The sequence below is a fragment of the Phalacrocorax aristotelis genome, chromosome 9 (genome assembly GCF_949628215.1).
Source record: "Phalacrocorax aristotelis chromosome 9, bGulAri2.1, whole genome shotgun sequence".
Taxonomy (NCBI): Eukaryota; Metazoa; Chordata; class Aves; order Suliformes; family Phalacrocoracidae; genus Phalacrocorax; species Phalacrocorax aristotelis.
This window is the reverse complement of record NC_134284.1, coordinates 24,424,122-24,438,169: the sequence shown is the minus strand read 5'-3', so window position 1 is coordinate 24,438,169 and position 14,048 is coordinate 24,424,122. Positions and strand designations below refer to the sequence as shown.

Genomic DNA, 14,048 nt, shown 5'->3' with positions numbered 1-14,048 from the left:
AGACCTGTTCGATGTAATCTGACACATTTTCCCATTAACCAAGAACTATCATTCAGGGCAAATCTACCACCCTGGACTAAGTACACACTGCAGAGGAGGCAGAGGGGCTCATGGTTGCCCCCATATAAAATTATCTTCTGCAAATTTTCCTTCACTACCACTGTCTCCACATTGCTATTGGTGGAACTTTGGTACACTGGGACAATGGAACCAGGGAGAAAGATTGCTGCAAGTGCAATAGTTAGGGGGCAAGATTCACTCCAAAGTCCTACCAAGCCATTGTGATGGGCTATTCTGGACACTGGAGTTACACTTCACTAATTCCTCAAACTAGACCCCAAACCAGCTCTTTCAACCCAAGAGGACCAAAGTGCTCTGACTTCTAGCCACGAACATCAGTGCTTGGTACATGATGTATAGGATACTATACAGAAATTAATCCAGATGTGTGATCTGGACCTAGAGCTGCCTGTGATAAGTCCCTGTTTTTATCAAATGCTCCAAATCAACCTGAAAGTTCATCTATTTGAATGCTGCCTAGATCATCACCGAAGTTTGCAAAATATGTCATGTAAGAACACAGGTATGACTGTCATTGTTATTTGAACCTTGCCTGATGCACCAGGAGTTGCTTTTTCTTTATTGGACTCTGTCCCCCCTTGCTCTGCTCCTCAATCCGTCATGAAGTGACCAGTCATGTAAAAGCCTGTGCAAACGTACGGAACATGAGTCATGCGGTATATGTTGCTATTTATTGAACTGTGGTTTATATCTTTGGAATACGGTATTGTCCTCTATGGATGTGGCTTTATCTCTGTTATTACAATAAGGAATTAAGAATATTAGTGTTTAAAAAAAATATATTCCTAACTTTTATCTGTGGAGGCAACATTTTCATATCCATTCTCCCCTAATGGCAGCATCCTTTGGAAAGAAGTGGTAGACACATTTAGGTAAATATTATTCCTCCAGCACACATGGTTTCCATTGCAATCAATCCCCTGCTGTTTCCTTCCAAGCACTTTCCTCTGTTACGTATTCCACAATGGTGGCTGAAATACTGATCAGCGACAGCAGAGACAAATTGACTCCAGCAACTGGGAGTTTTAAGGGCAACAAATGTTTATAACTGAGTTTTGCATGTACCGTAGTTACTGAAATACAGTTTTTAGGCATGCACTGAAATTCTCTCTGGCACTGAAAGTCTAAAGCTGCTTGAAGCAGTTATCATCTAATAAAAGGTCAGAATTATTAAAGATTGAGCTGGGACATAAACATAATGCGCTACAAAACAGCCACATGCGCCCGAAAGCTGTAGAGAAGACGCTTGCTCCCGTAGCCTGCCCTTCAGGTTGTGAGCAGCCTGGGTGCTCCACGCAGACCTGGCACAGAAGTGGCACCTGAGCCGCTCGCAAGCTGCCAGAAGCTTAGGGGCCACAACTGCCTACTGCAGGCTAGCAGAGAAATAATTCTACATGCTTTTAAAGTGGCACAACCACTGTAAAAGGTTTCTTAGCAGATGATAACAGCAAGAAGCTGGGTAAAAGCAGGGTGGGAACTGCTTTTTGCAGTGACTGTTTCCTCAAAGGCATGTTGAGCTATAGCTCTAGATGTAGCAGCATGATAAAACATTTTCCCTCCCTGTCCCTCATCCAGCGTTCGCTGGGCACCACTGGACCGCAGTGCGATGTCACCCCAGATCAGACTGAAGCCGGCATGCCCAGCAGGTGTTACATGCCATGGGCAGCTGCACAGAGGTAGGAGGAGAATGGGTACATACACTTTTTACCAGCATATTTGCTGCATCTTCTAAGTCTCTACCACATGAACATAATTGGACTTGAACGTATTCCTGTGCCCTAGCTGTTTGCCTGTGCTAGTGTGATGAATGTGCTCATGGCGATCCAGGCTCTAAGAATGCACCTCCTCATTTGCAGAGGGTGGACTAAATGTCCTACAAAAGCCACTCGCTGTGGCAACAGCAGATTGAGCATTAGGACTCTTTGAAGCCTGACTTCCCTTTTTATTGATCTTTTTATTATTATTTGTCAAGCACCATGTGCTTAAAACTTCCAAGGCAGGATGATATGGTCTCTGCCCCCAGGCTCTAACTGCAGGTTTGATGCTGGGAGCTGCATTTATAAAAGTGACGCTGCCGTACCCTGCACCGTCTGCCGAGGGGCTTGACCTGACTGCCTGGGAGGCAACCGTGCAATGAAAGCTTCACGAAAAAATCTGCAATGTGAAAGGAGCATCACATGACTAAAATACACAATATTTTTTTACCAGGAGAGATTTTTAGGATGGGAAGAACTGTCTAACGCAAACTGGAATCACTTCAACTTCTGCATCGTCTCTCTGTTTCTTCCTCTCTGAAACGACCCGGGGATGACCCTTGCCCTTGCTTTGGGGAATGTACTTCTGATTTGTATCTCAGAAGGCTGACAGATATGGAATAAACTCTCATTACCTCTTGCTAATGTAAAGCACGACACAGCAGATGCCTGAAGCCCTGATCAGTGAGGTTGATGTAAAACAATAGTGGACCCCTGGCAGGACCTTTCCTTCAACTTCCACAGAACACACTGTAATGGAGAGAGCGGTCTGTGGCTGTCCATTTAAAAAGCCTTGCCTTCACAAAGCCTGCAGGAACGGGGCTGTCACTAGGAAGAGCCACCTTCTTGTGCTAACTAGGAGTTCTCATTAATTGGTATCACTATGAGAGCCCCCGAGCCTCAGTGTAAGGCAGCAGGGGTTATAGTGCATGAGAAAGCCCCCATGTAATGGCATCGCTGTGGGTTAATAGAGAACTAACGAGCTGAAAGGTGAGATCCTGCACTAGGAAACACAGGACAAGATCATGAAAAACACAGCACAACCCCAGGCAAGGGCTCAGGCATCTTTAGTCGGGGTTACCCCAGCTGCAGCAGGTCCTTGCACAGAAATAGTCACCCCGTCGCAGACTAAAGGGAGTCAACGTCAGTGTCCCGAGAGCCATTTCCACGCAGCAGTGTGGGCCAAGAGGAAAACAACGCAGCATCGCAGAGGCTGCAGCGTGGCTCTCCTGCACAAGGCCGAGGACATTCCCTTGTGGGGAGTGAGGTCAGCAGTGATTTGGGCTTTTGAAGTGCTTTGTAGCTTTTTGTGCTACAGAAGAGGTACCGTATGATCGCTGCTTCCAGGCACCCCCGGCAGTGGCACGTTGTGTTGCCAGCTCTAACAGCCTGAAATTATACTAACTCTCACCTATTTTTCAGAGGCCACATCTACATTTTTAGTGAAAGGCAGATGCAGGAGTCTCTTGGGACCACACTGCCTCTTCAACACCTGTGAGCCCGCAAGCGCAGCCACGGAGCGTCCCCCAGGACCTAAGTGTCCAAGGGACTTGGGCACATTCGTACACTGCCAAGACCACTCACAGGCTGTCCTCAGGAGCAGCTGATGACACTAGGTGAGCTGAAGGTGGGGAACACTTGCATTTGTTCATTTGGTTGCAGTAAAGACATAGACAGTTAAAAAGAAAACCGTTTCACAGCATGCTTAGAATAAGCATAGTCATTCTTTATCATACAGAGTAACGCCTTACACATAAATAATTTTAATGTCTTGCTCTTTCACGGAAAGTAACAGAGAAAAACCTTCAAGGTTGATACATGGGAGCTGGTATTACAAATCACTTAGGGTCAAACCTAAATCCTGCAACCAAACATCCTGGCATTTGGTTCCAGAGTTGATCTATAAACTGCCTCCCTCCCCTGCCCTGGAAGGAACTGAATCAGGACCCTCCTTGGAAGACCATCCCCATCATCAACCTCTGGTTAAGGATCCCAACCCTGCAACCTTGGCCCCATCACTGAAATCCAGTCCTTTACACTTGCAGTGGTATGAAATCCTGGTTGGCAGCTGCACAAGGAGCTGTTGCCTTCTCCAAGGTGTGTATTCATAGGTTTTTGGAGGTGACTGAACTAACTAAGCCTACCCAAGCCAGATCTCTTGCAGCTATTTCTATTTCTTGGCTGACAAGCTGGTTACGAAAGCAGCAAGGCTAGGTATTGCACAGTCTAGCGACACTTGACTAAAACTGGGAGCGCTTATGCGGAACAGCAGTGTGGGAACAGATAAAGAAGCTAGCAGGGCTGCAATGAGAAATCTGAGCTTTGATCAAGGAGACAGCAGCATTTGACCCTGAGCTGGCAAGGAGATCCCATCCGAAAGCAGAATAAAATGTGTCATTCTCTTCAGCAGATGAAATTCTTCCCAGTGGTTTTTTTCCTCCCAGGATCATATTATGTGATCTCATTGTCTTTAAAGTCTTTCCCCTGAGGAAGCTGATCGTTTAATATAGACTACAGCGTTAGCATCCGGTATTAAATCAGTCGGTCTACTCTGAAACAAGGCGAGTGGGCGCCCTGGAAAGGAAATAAAAATGCAAGTTTAATAGAGGAGATGGGTTCACCTTGACCCATGCTATTTATTGCAAGAGACACAGGAACACACTGCTTGCTCAAGCGTCACTCCATCCTGCCATAGATGTGTCTTACACTCCCAGTAAACTCCAGATGCTCACTAAGTGTGCACAAGGAATGCAAAATTGGGCCCCAGAGGCTTTTGCATCTTGCTTTGCTTTACAGAGTTGCCTTAAGAGAGGGACTAGCACGTTCCCACAGCTCTCATTAATCCGAACAGCAAAGTTAGGCACCCTGCATTTCAGCCACATGCTTTTGGCATCTTTGTTTGCAAAGATGCACTTTAAAAGTGTGAGAAAGAAAAATTTCAGCAAGGGACATGCTAACAGACTGCAGGCACAGTGCAGGATGGCAGGGATCAGCAGCCGAGCCAGGCGCTGCAGAAAGGGTCTTCTGTCCTGTGTGCTGCTGCTTCTGCATCCCCACCGCTGTTTTGAGCGGGGTTCCTTCCAGTCAGGCACCAAACACACCAACAGCCACCCCGTGAGGAAGCCAGATGTGATGCATTAGGCACAACTCACACAGTCCACTGCTGGTGTGAAACCGGCTCAGACGGATTTATGTTGCATCAGTGTAAGCACTCATAGGTCACTAGTTTGCCACATGCCAAAAGCACACAAACCCACGGAAGAGCTGCATTTTTGGTAGTCTTGGGATTTTTTTTTATATGTCATGTGAGCCAAGAAGATGCAATTGCTGCAACACCATTGCTGAAAAGACTCATTTACCTCATTTGGTGTTTCATTTTTAATTAACAATTTAGCCCATGATTTAAATGTCAGCTAAATAAGGTAATTTATAATAATTCTGAAAGCATGCTAACCATAAGAGGCTATAATCAGAGCTAATTACAGGGACATTTTTGAAATCCATTGGTTTGGGGCTTTAGTTTTGATAAAGGGGATAACAACTTGTAAGCTATGATTCTTTTAATTATAACAATAGTAACCACCTTCTTTTACATAGCTTCTTTCATCTCTAAAAACCCCACAGCTTTTTGCAAACTATACCTACCACAGGAATTGTCTAGCCTAACACCAAAGTGAAGCCATCTCTGCATGAAATAAGTAACTGTTTAACAATATCTAGCAGTCCTGTGCAAAATTTATAGAGGAAAGAATCCGCCAAAGGAGAATATAATTTCCCTTGTGTGTCCTAACAAATCCTCAGGCGATCCCTGGATGCCCACCGCAGCAACCATCTGATCTTGAGAATAAGAAAGGCAGCTTTTATATGCCCCCATAGATGCAAGGCACTACAGAGGAGAGCAGCAGCAGCATTCCCACTCACACCATGTGGCAGCATCCTGACACACCTGCCCAAGCTCACCTGTCCATGTCCTCTGCTGGGTGACAATAAAACTTTGACACTGCGACTGGGAGTTACAGATCGCAGCGGCTTCCTCGGCACTGTGAACAGAGAGCAGGCACCCCAGGTGGCTGTAGGAGGGCCAGCACTTGTAGTCTTCTCCTTCCACCATTCGGAAGCCCTTTAAGGAAATGTAGTCTAGGGGAACAGAAAGAGGGTATTTAGGGAAACTCTTTAAGTGCACTTTCAGAGACTAGTTACAACTTAGTATTTCACACTTCAGCAAAACTCTTAAAGAACACTTAAAGAAAAGATAGTGGTAGATTGGACTGACCTGCTTAGGTGGAGTGGGTGGACCTGCAAAGTTAAAAGAAACCCAAATCCTGGCTTTTAGCTCTGCATAACAGCAATTCCTCCATGGATGTAAGAGAGGGGGCAGAGCTCTCAAAGGTGAAGGGTCAGGGGAGCGACTGCAGGGGTGGGTGAGAGGAGGAGGCTGCTGTGCAGACCCACCTTTCTAGAAGGGCTCCAGAAAAGCCAGCCTCACAACGGCCTCTCCTACAGCTGAGCCCCAACAGCAGAACCAGTTCATCACAGATCCAGCACCGAGCTATGCGGGGCACACGCTGATCCACCCCACATGGTGCCACCCACAGGTACAGGAGATTTAGGAACCCCACTGCAGGAAAGGGAGGCAGATCCTGCTCCAGAGCAATATAAAAGACCTGACAAGCCTGAGCAGGTGATGTTCACAGACTGCTCAGAGCCTCTCGCCACCTTCCCACACCTCTAGGATGGTGATCGTTTTGGCACATTGCTACTGGGCCAGTTGTGAAGCCAACGGGTAGGTCCTGTTGGAAAATACTGGCAATTCCTGTTAAAGCTGCTGGTCCTTCAGTGCAAATGATTGGATATATTTGTTCATAACCACAAATTCCAGTTCTTTCACACATAAAGACATTTCCTTCCACAAGCCACCATCATCACCCCACCATCGCCAGTGAACGCTCAGGAAAACGTAAGCCAAAGTTAACCACTGGACTTCTGAAGCCTTCTTTTTGATTAGCCTCATCTCTACCACTGAATGAGTCCTTTTCAGAGGAGTGGACCTCACAGAGGCCCATTTATCCATCCACAAGTCCAACAGGATGGTCTTCAGAAAAAAAGACATTTAGAGCGTACCAAGGCCCTAGCTACTTTGCCACACTCGTCTCGGTGTTGAGACCTCCCCACTGTACGTTCCCATAACAACATGTGTCAGCAGTCAAAAGCCACCAAGTAAATCGGGAGGTTTCAATATAAGCCCGGAAAACTCACCTACTGGTCCAGAGGATAAGGTAACCCCAAAGAGGGACATGAGAGACTCGGTTCGCTACTCTGGTCTAGTTGCTTAAGCTGTTCCAAATATATTCACTTGGAACACTGATGCACATTATGAGAGGAGTATTTAGAAGCAGTCCAAACCTATGTCCACGTGTAGGCCAGGTTGTCTGCACTGCATTTACTTTGCAAAACAATGCAATCTTGCAGAGCTCCCATGAAGAAACAACAACATGCTGCTCAAGAAAAGACACTTGTCCTAGTGACTAAGTACTGCCTGAATGTATGGCAGATCAGAATTTGACCAGTTACCAAGTTCCTTGCTCCCTCAGTAGTTACATTACTTAAAGCATTCAAAATCATTTACCTTTTAAATGAAGAGGTCGTTTCTGCAGATAGAGCCCAGACTTGTACAGATGTAAAACCTTTTCAAAAGCTTTCAGGGTTTCATTTATTCCATATCGTAAATCACCTACATTTAAAGAAAGAGATGACAAAGACGAGTAATTCCATGAAATACCATTCACAGACCTCTAATAAAGAGTTTTATTAATATTAGCTGGTACCTGTTGCGTTCAAAATATCACTCAAAAAAGGCCGCAAAGCCAGTGGTGCAGAGTGTGGCAAAAGATAGGTGAAAAAATACCTGCAAAAAATCCCACAAACTGATCAGAATACAGTGGCTTAATTTCCCTAGTGACTAAGTTGTCTACATTTTCCCATGACGCAATTATCCATGTGAAATTAGTAAGTCCGCTCTGGTTATGAAGTTGTGTTTGACCACTTCACGGGCATCTCACAGACCGTTCCTGTGAGTTGCGCTGAAACACTGGTCCTTGCAGCCCAGCGTGCAGCCAAGTACCGCGTGGAATCTACCTTGCAAAGGCTCATGCAGTGGAGCTTTCCCTCATTCTGCAGGGCCATTTCTGTGCTCTAAGCAATGGATTTCCCATCAAAAAAAGACCTGTATAGAAGACGACTCATGCAAGACCTTGCCCTTGCCCTGGAAAGGTTTGGCATTCTTATTACGCCTGGAAAGGCTGGACACTCCCCTGTTCATTCCCTGAACCTTCTAGAAAACTCCTGTTCTACAAGGGACGAGATCGTTGCATCAAGGCAGTAATAAGCTGGTGGGCTTTGGCAGGTAGCCCGCGCTGCCACTGTTTTCAGCAAACATAGCCCATGGATGTCAAATGCCAGGGCTTGTTTGGCAAACAATAAATTCACAGGTGCAACCTTTGGGGCAAGTTTCTAGAGGGCACTGGGGAAAAGGAGCAGCAGAGGAAAGCTGCCTGCATTCTCACCAGACAACAACTACACTATTCTCCTGCCTTATAAGGAAAATAAACCTGCTTCAAAGCGATCCTCAACCAGGGGGAAACACTGCATGGAAGAAATGCGAGATGCTAGAGGCTACATGGCAGAGTGTGAGCTCAACCACACCAGATTTTTCCCCCCAACATCCTGGACATACCGATACGCATTGAAAAGATTCTTCTTTTCATTTATTCCTTCACATTTCCCAACCACAGAGCATTTGAGAGGAAAGCTTTTTGCAGGGAAGTCGAGTGTGCAGTCATTATCTTCCTTGCATGACAGCTCCTCAGTGCTGGCATCATCCAAGTCTGTCACTTTTAGGTTTCCATCCACCATAACGAACTGCCTCGGCTGGAAATCCAAGAGGACTATTGAACCCAGGGGGGAATGTGCCAAGTAAAACAGCAGTCTCACAAGACTCAGGCAAATCTGAGAAAGAGAAGATGAATATGCATGGGAAAAACAGATGAAAACCAGCCATTAAATTGGAAGTAGAACAAAGGGAAGGGCATTCATTGAAATTAAAGGAAAAAAAAAAAAAAGCGTATAGTACTTAAAAGATAATTATATGTGTGCTACAAAATTTATTATCAACATTGCCACAGGATTTGACTGCGGTAAGTAGTTTAGCAACATTTTTTAAAAATGGGCATATACAAAAAAAGACATTTGCAGTTAGAGGAACTAGAGGAGAAAGCTGTGAGGAAAACAATAGCAGCCTTCATGTTTCAGGAGCTATATTTATTTGCTAGCTGAAATCAGAAGGGTTTTTTCCCACTCTGGCATAGAATTAATACACTCCCCTCCCTTCCCCCATGCTGCTCCATACAGACTGAGGCTCCATGGTCATTAATACCAGATTCATGCCTTGCTACATCACTCAGCAGTATGAATTTGGGCACACAATCGTGCTTCTGAAGAATTAGCCAAAGCATGCAATGTATTTATTGCCAGCTTTTCTGCTTTTATGTCAACTTTCTGGCAGCAGGGAAAGGTCAGACTATACCTGATCCAGCAGACAACTCAGTAAAAAATTTTTGAACAAACTAGAGCTAGAAGAGCGCATTTATACTGCACCAGCACTTTGTTCAAGTAGCTTTTTTGCAACAGTTTTCAATTAGCATCGGGAGCCCTGGCATCAGACTGCATCGTCAGCTAGGTGTGCCACCCCACAGCAGACCCGCACCACCCCTCACTGCCTCCAACAGCGATCTGTGCAGGCACGAGGGTTTGTTCTTTTGGAACAGCTCGCAGAATCGCTGGTATCTGATACGGCTCATCAGAGGGGAATCCCATCTGTTTAGACACCCTAATTAGGAAACAGGACTAGAGAGTACCAGTATAAATTCTGAATTTGCGTCTTCATCAGTCAAAAGACTGTTAAAATCTTAATGCCACTGTACCAGACCTTACCGTGATGCTAATCCAGCATCATGGATTACATGATGAAACACGGGTTTCTAGCTCCACAGACTTTGGCACATTTGAGAAGATGAGGTGCTGGGAAAGCTATGTAGAAGCCAGTCTGAAATAGTCTGTAAGTGGAAGTGAAACTCCACAAGCCAAGAGAAATTACTCTGGAAGCTCTGACGCTATTTTATCTTCATTAGTGAAGCCATCACAAGAATCCCAGCTTCACATCCCACGGCTGAGTGAGCACAGTTGCCACGCTCCCCCTCTGGCTCGGACTGCAAGGCTCCTCTTCAACATTAAGGACCACATGCAGGCAGGGATTTTATTTTGGGACTTTTGTCATGTTTTTATTTTGCCCAAAGCATTTCTCATCGACATTAAGGTACCCACGCTTCTACTTGATACTCTCTTTCCTCCTGGGAACCAAACAAGTAGTAGTGAACCCCCAACGGAGACTTCGAGGCAAACTGTAATACAAGCTATAACCAAAACAAGTGCCATGTCGTAAGTCATTTATGTTCCTGGGGAGCTTAAGAGCCCCTTTGTGGGATGCTTAGGAGACAAAGCAGATCTCACTAACAGGGATGTGATTCTAGCACCTACAACAGGAGGAAAGCAGTTTAGTAGTGCTCCTACTACAGTAACACCTGAAGGGCTAAGATCAGAAACATCATACAAACACGTGGGGAGAGACAGGCTGCTCAGCTTGCTGCCTAAAATAGGTAGTATGCAGCAAACAACAGCCCCACAGCACAGCGAGGTGGCTGGCCAAGTCAGACCCAGCCTGCTGAGGGGCCCTGCTAAGAAAGCCCCTCTGTGGGGTGGAACAATATAGAGATATAGTGTAATGCTGGGCATTAAACACGACCCCAGCCCTGAGCAAGATTTTGTGGCCCCTTCCTCCCAGATGTATCTCTCCCAAGAGATATCTACCCCTTTAGATGGAAGGGATATAAGACCGAGACACCAGACTAGGGCTATTTTAATGTGATTTAAAAGGAGCGAAAGCAAAACGACTTAAGGACAATTTGCGGGAGCAAACAGAGCGTCAGCAGGAGAACCCCGTTCGCCCCAGCAGCCACCACGGGCTCTTCGCGTGTACCCAGTTTGCGGTCTAAAAGCGACTGATAAAAGTCCCTTTGCACCGTTTTCTTACTTTAAATCTCTCCTCCCAGGGGGTCTGCAGAAGCTGAATCATCTCCAGGGGGGATCCCAGCTCCAGCATCGCTGTGACCCCTATTTCAGGATCTCCGCTAGTATCGTAGCACTGGCCGTGCAGCTGCCGGGACAGAAGGAGCGAGTGTCAGGTCGCAGCCAGCGGCTCCGGGGCGCCCGGGGACACCGAGGGGCAACACGGGGCACCGAGCCGCAGCCGCCCCGCCGCCCCCCGCCCGATTCCCGTACCGGGGGGGCGCAGCCCGCCCCCCCCCCCCCCCGCCGTACCTGGACGATGCCGGGGTGCTGCAGGCGCTGCAGCAGCGTCACCTCCTTCAGCAGCTTGTAGGCGGCCAGGCGGCGGCAGCCGGCCGACGCCCCGTAGCGCTGCAGGCACTGCCGCACCTCCCGGCCCGCCCCGTGCACCGACTTGAGGGCGACGGCGCCGCCGCCCGCCAGCGCCGCCCGCGCCACCACCTTGGTGAAGCCCCAGCCCAGGACGCTGACGCCCGCCGCCAGGCTCAGGTCGCCGCAGCCCAGCCCGCCGCCCGCCGCCGGCTCCCCGCCGCCCGCCGCAGCCGCCGCCAGGCGCCGCAGGTCGCGCCGCCGCTGCCGCAGCTCCTCCCGCAAGCCCGGCGGCAGCGGGAGCGGCGGCGGCGGCGGCGGCGGCGGGGAGCCCGGCCGCCCCTCACCGCCGCCACCGGCCGTCAGCGCCAGCAGCGCCAGGGCCGGCAGCGCCAGCAGCGCCGCCGCGCTCAGCCGGGCGCCGCGCCGCGCCCGGGCCGCCGCCGCCGCCGCCATGGGGAGCGGGGCTGCGCGCAGCGGGTCCGGCCGCTCTGCCGCCCGCGCTCCGCCGCCGCGGGGAGGCGAGCGCCGCCGAGGGGAGGGGCCGCGCCGGGGCGGGCGGCCTCCCCCGGCGCCGGGAGCCCCCACCCCCGCGGCACGGCCCGGGCAGCGGCGGCACCGACACCCCCCACCCCCTCCCGGGGAGGGGAGGTCGTGGCGGCGGCGGAGCCGAAGCGGTTCTGGGGCAGAGGTGGGCCCGGGGTGGGAGTCGGAGCTGCCGGGAGTGAGCGGTGCGGCCCCGCGGGCGCCCGCCCCAGCCCTCCCGCCGAGGCTGTTCAGGGCAAAACACGCCGACTCCGCCGGCGCCGGTTTCGTCAGTCCTGCGAAAGTCACCGCAGAATGCAGCCGAGGGGCGTGAGACGGATTAAAGGTAGTGAGAACTGAGATACCGCGCTCCCCTGCCGTTGACAAGTCTCAGGTTAGGCTTCTGAGAAAAGCAAACACTGGCAGCCCCTCTTATTAGAAGGATAAAACCCGCTAGCTTGAACCAGCAACACACTGCCTAAAGCACGGAATTGTAATTTTTTCCAGAACAAAAAAACCCCACAGAATCCCCCCTCCATCAAAACCAGCAACCCAGGCAAAAAAAAATGCAACTTTACCACTTATTTGCGAGGAAATCGATCAGCCCGGCGAGGCGCGGCCAGCTCAGAGCTGCCCTGTGCGACACAGGTACCCGCGAAGGCGAGGGAAGCGCTGCCGAGGCGGCTGCGAGGGAGCGGGACCGGGTGCCTGCCTCGGCTCCCGCACCCGCTTTACACGCGCGTCTGCACCGGGCGCTGCTGTGCCCACAGTCGCGTTAGCTTAGGGCAAAGGCAGACGCGGTTTATCTGCTTCGAGTTTACTCTCGTGAGTAAACTCAGTGAACTCTGCTCACCGAGTGGCCTGAAACACCAGCCCAATGGGTCGATTCACTTTTCTATTTACCATTATGCTGCTGGGTTAGAAATTAAATAACACTCTGTCTCTCCACCTGATTTGCTTCAGTTTCTGCTGTAATTTCTTCAGGGTCATAAACTAGTCCGAGAGACCCTCCCCAGAAAAGGAGGAGGCTGCTGGGACACGGTGGGTGAGATGGCACAGGGTTTGTCCTGGCCATGAGCAAGTGATGCGACCACTTGGTCCTGGGGTGCTGCCGCTGCCCTTGGACACGACTGCTCTGCCTTGCCTCCCTCCACACACAGCTCTCCTGACTCGCTCGTAACAGGCAACATGCGCTGCTCAGGTCGCTTTCTCAAGCCACCCCTGCAAAGGAACCTTTGTGAAACCTCTCTGAGAAACTTGACTTTAATATCACGGCCCGCGGGATGGAGATTTTCAGAGATTACAGCAAGGCACCTATCATGACCAGTGATCCCCAAGATTATTTTAATAAACAATATAACTGATCGATTATAAATAGCTTCCTTCCCTGCAAAATGTTTCCCCTCCACTTCTCGTCAGTTCAACATCACAGGAGCAGCGTGTGGGCGGGTACGAGCCAGAGAATAAGAGAGTTGGAAGAATGAACTCTGAATGCATCAGGACATTTCCAGATGACAGAGCTTGGGAGGGAGGGCAGACCCCACAGTCCCACAATATGTAAAATAACGTAGAAGAGCTCAGGCCGCCTGTGCTTATCCATGCACGTATAGGTTAGGGGCTGATCCCAGAACAGCTCTTTCCGTAGATGAATTTCCTTTGTTGCTTTTTAACCTTAATAGCTCTTTAATTACTGCCCTTATTTTCAAATCCAGTGTACGTCTGTGACATATTAATGAATATTCATTGTCACTGGAGAGCAATTAAATGCATTTTTACCTGTGTTTCCAAGGGAATAGATGCAGCTGAGTGTAGTATTATCTAATTTCAGCCTGTCTTCAGCACCATAATAATATCAAGACCTATTAGAGAAGACTCACAGATACACAAAAATAATAATGATTAATTATTTATTTCCGTAGTAGTAGCACTTAAGGGTTCCTGCCAAAATCATGGCTATGCTGTGCAACGGCACAAGGGGTGGCCTCGCTTGGTGGAGCTGACACCTCGAATGGGAAACACAGCAAAGTGCTGCAGCAAGGACGGAACAGAGGAGTACGTGGTCATTTGAGTGTCCTTTAGTTCCGTGCAAACGGGAGAAGGGAGAGGAGGTAAAGAGGGAAGAGACGGAAGGTGAGGGTGAGTGAGACAAGGATCAACACATACCAGAAGAGCTGAGAAGACCTCACAGAGTTGGACTCG

At 49.1% G+C, this 14,048-nt stretch overlaps 1 protein-coding gene across 1 annotated transcript; it reads right to left on the bottom strand.

Moving 5' to 3' along the window:
- Positions 1-3,582: 3,582 nt before the first annotated feature.
- Positions 3,583-11,807, bottom strand: LOC142062025 (extracellular tyrosine-protein kinase PKDCC-like). The gene is made up of 7 exons (XM_075103887.1): positions 11,268-11,807; positions 10,981-11,103; positions 8,569-8,840; positions 7,661-7,740; positions 7,462-7,566; positions 5,796-5,972; positions 3,583-4,409 (listed from the first exon to the last, which is right to left on the bottom strand). The coding sequence occupies exons 1-7, from the start codon at positions 11,778-11,780 to the stop codon at positions 4,306-4,308; spliced, it is 1,374 nt and encodes a 457-aa protein (XP_074959988.1). The 5' UTR covers positions 11,781-11,807; the 3' UTR covers positions 3,583-4,305.
- Positions 11,808-14,048: the final 2,241 nt, after the last annotated feature.

Coding starts and splice junctions, on each gene's coding strand:
- LOC142062025 (XM_075103887.1), bottom strand. CDS start 11,780: ATGGCGGCGGCGGCGGCGGCCCGGGCGCGGCGCGGCGCCCGGCTGAGC. Junction 7,741..8,568: donor AATCTTTTCAATGCGTATCG/GTATGTCCAGGA, acceptor GATTTTTTGCAG/GTATTTTTTCACCTATCTTT. Junction 7,567..7,660: donor TGATATTTTGAACGCAACAG/GTACCAGCTAAT, acceptor CTTTAAATGTAG/GTGATTTACGATATGGAATA.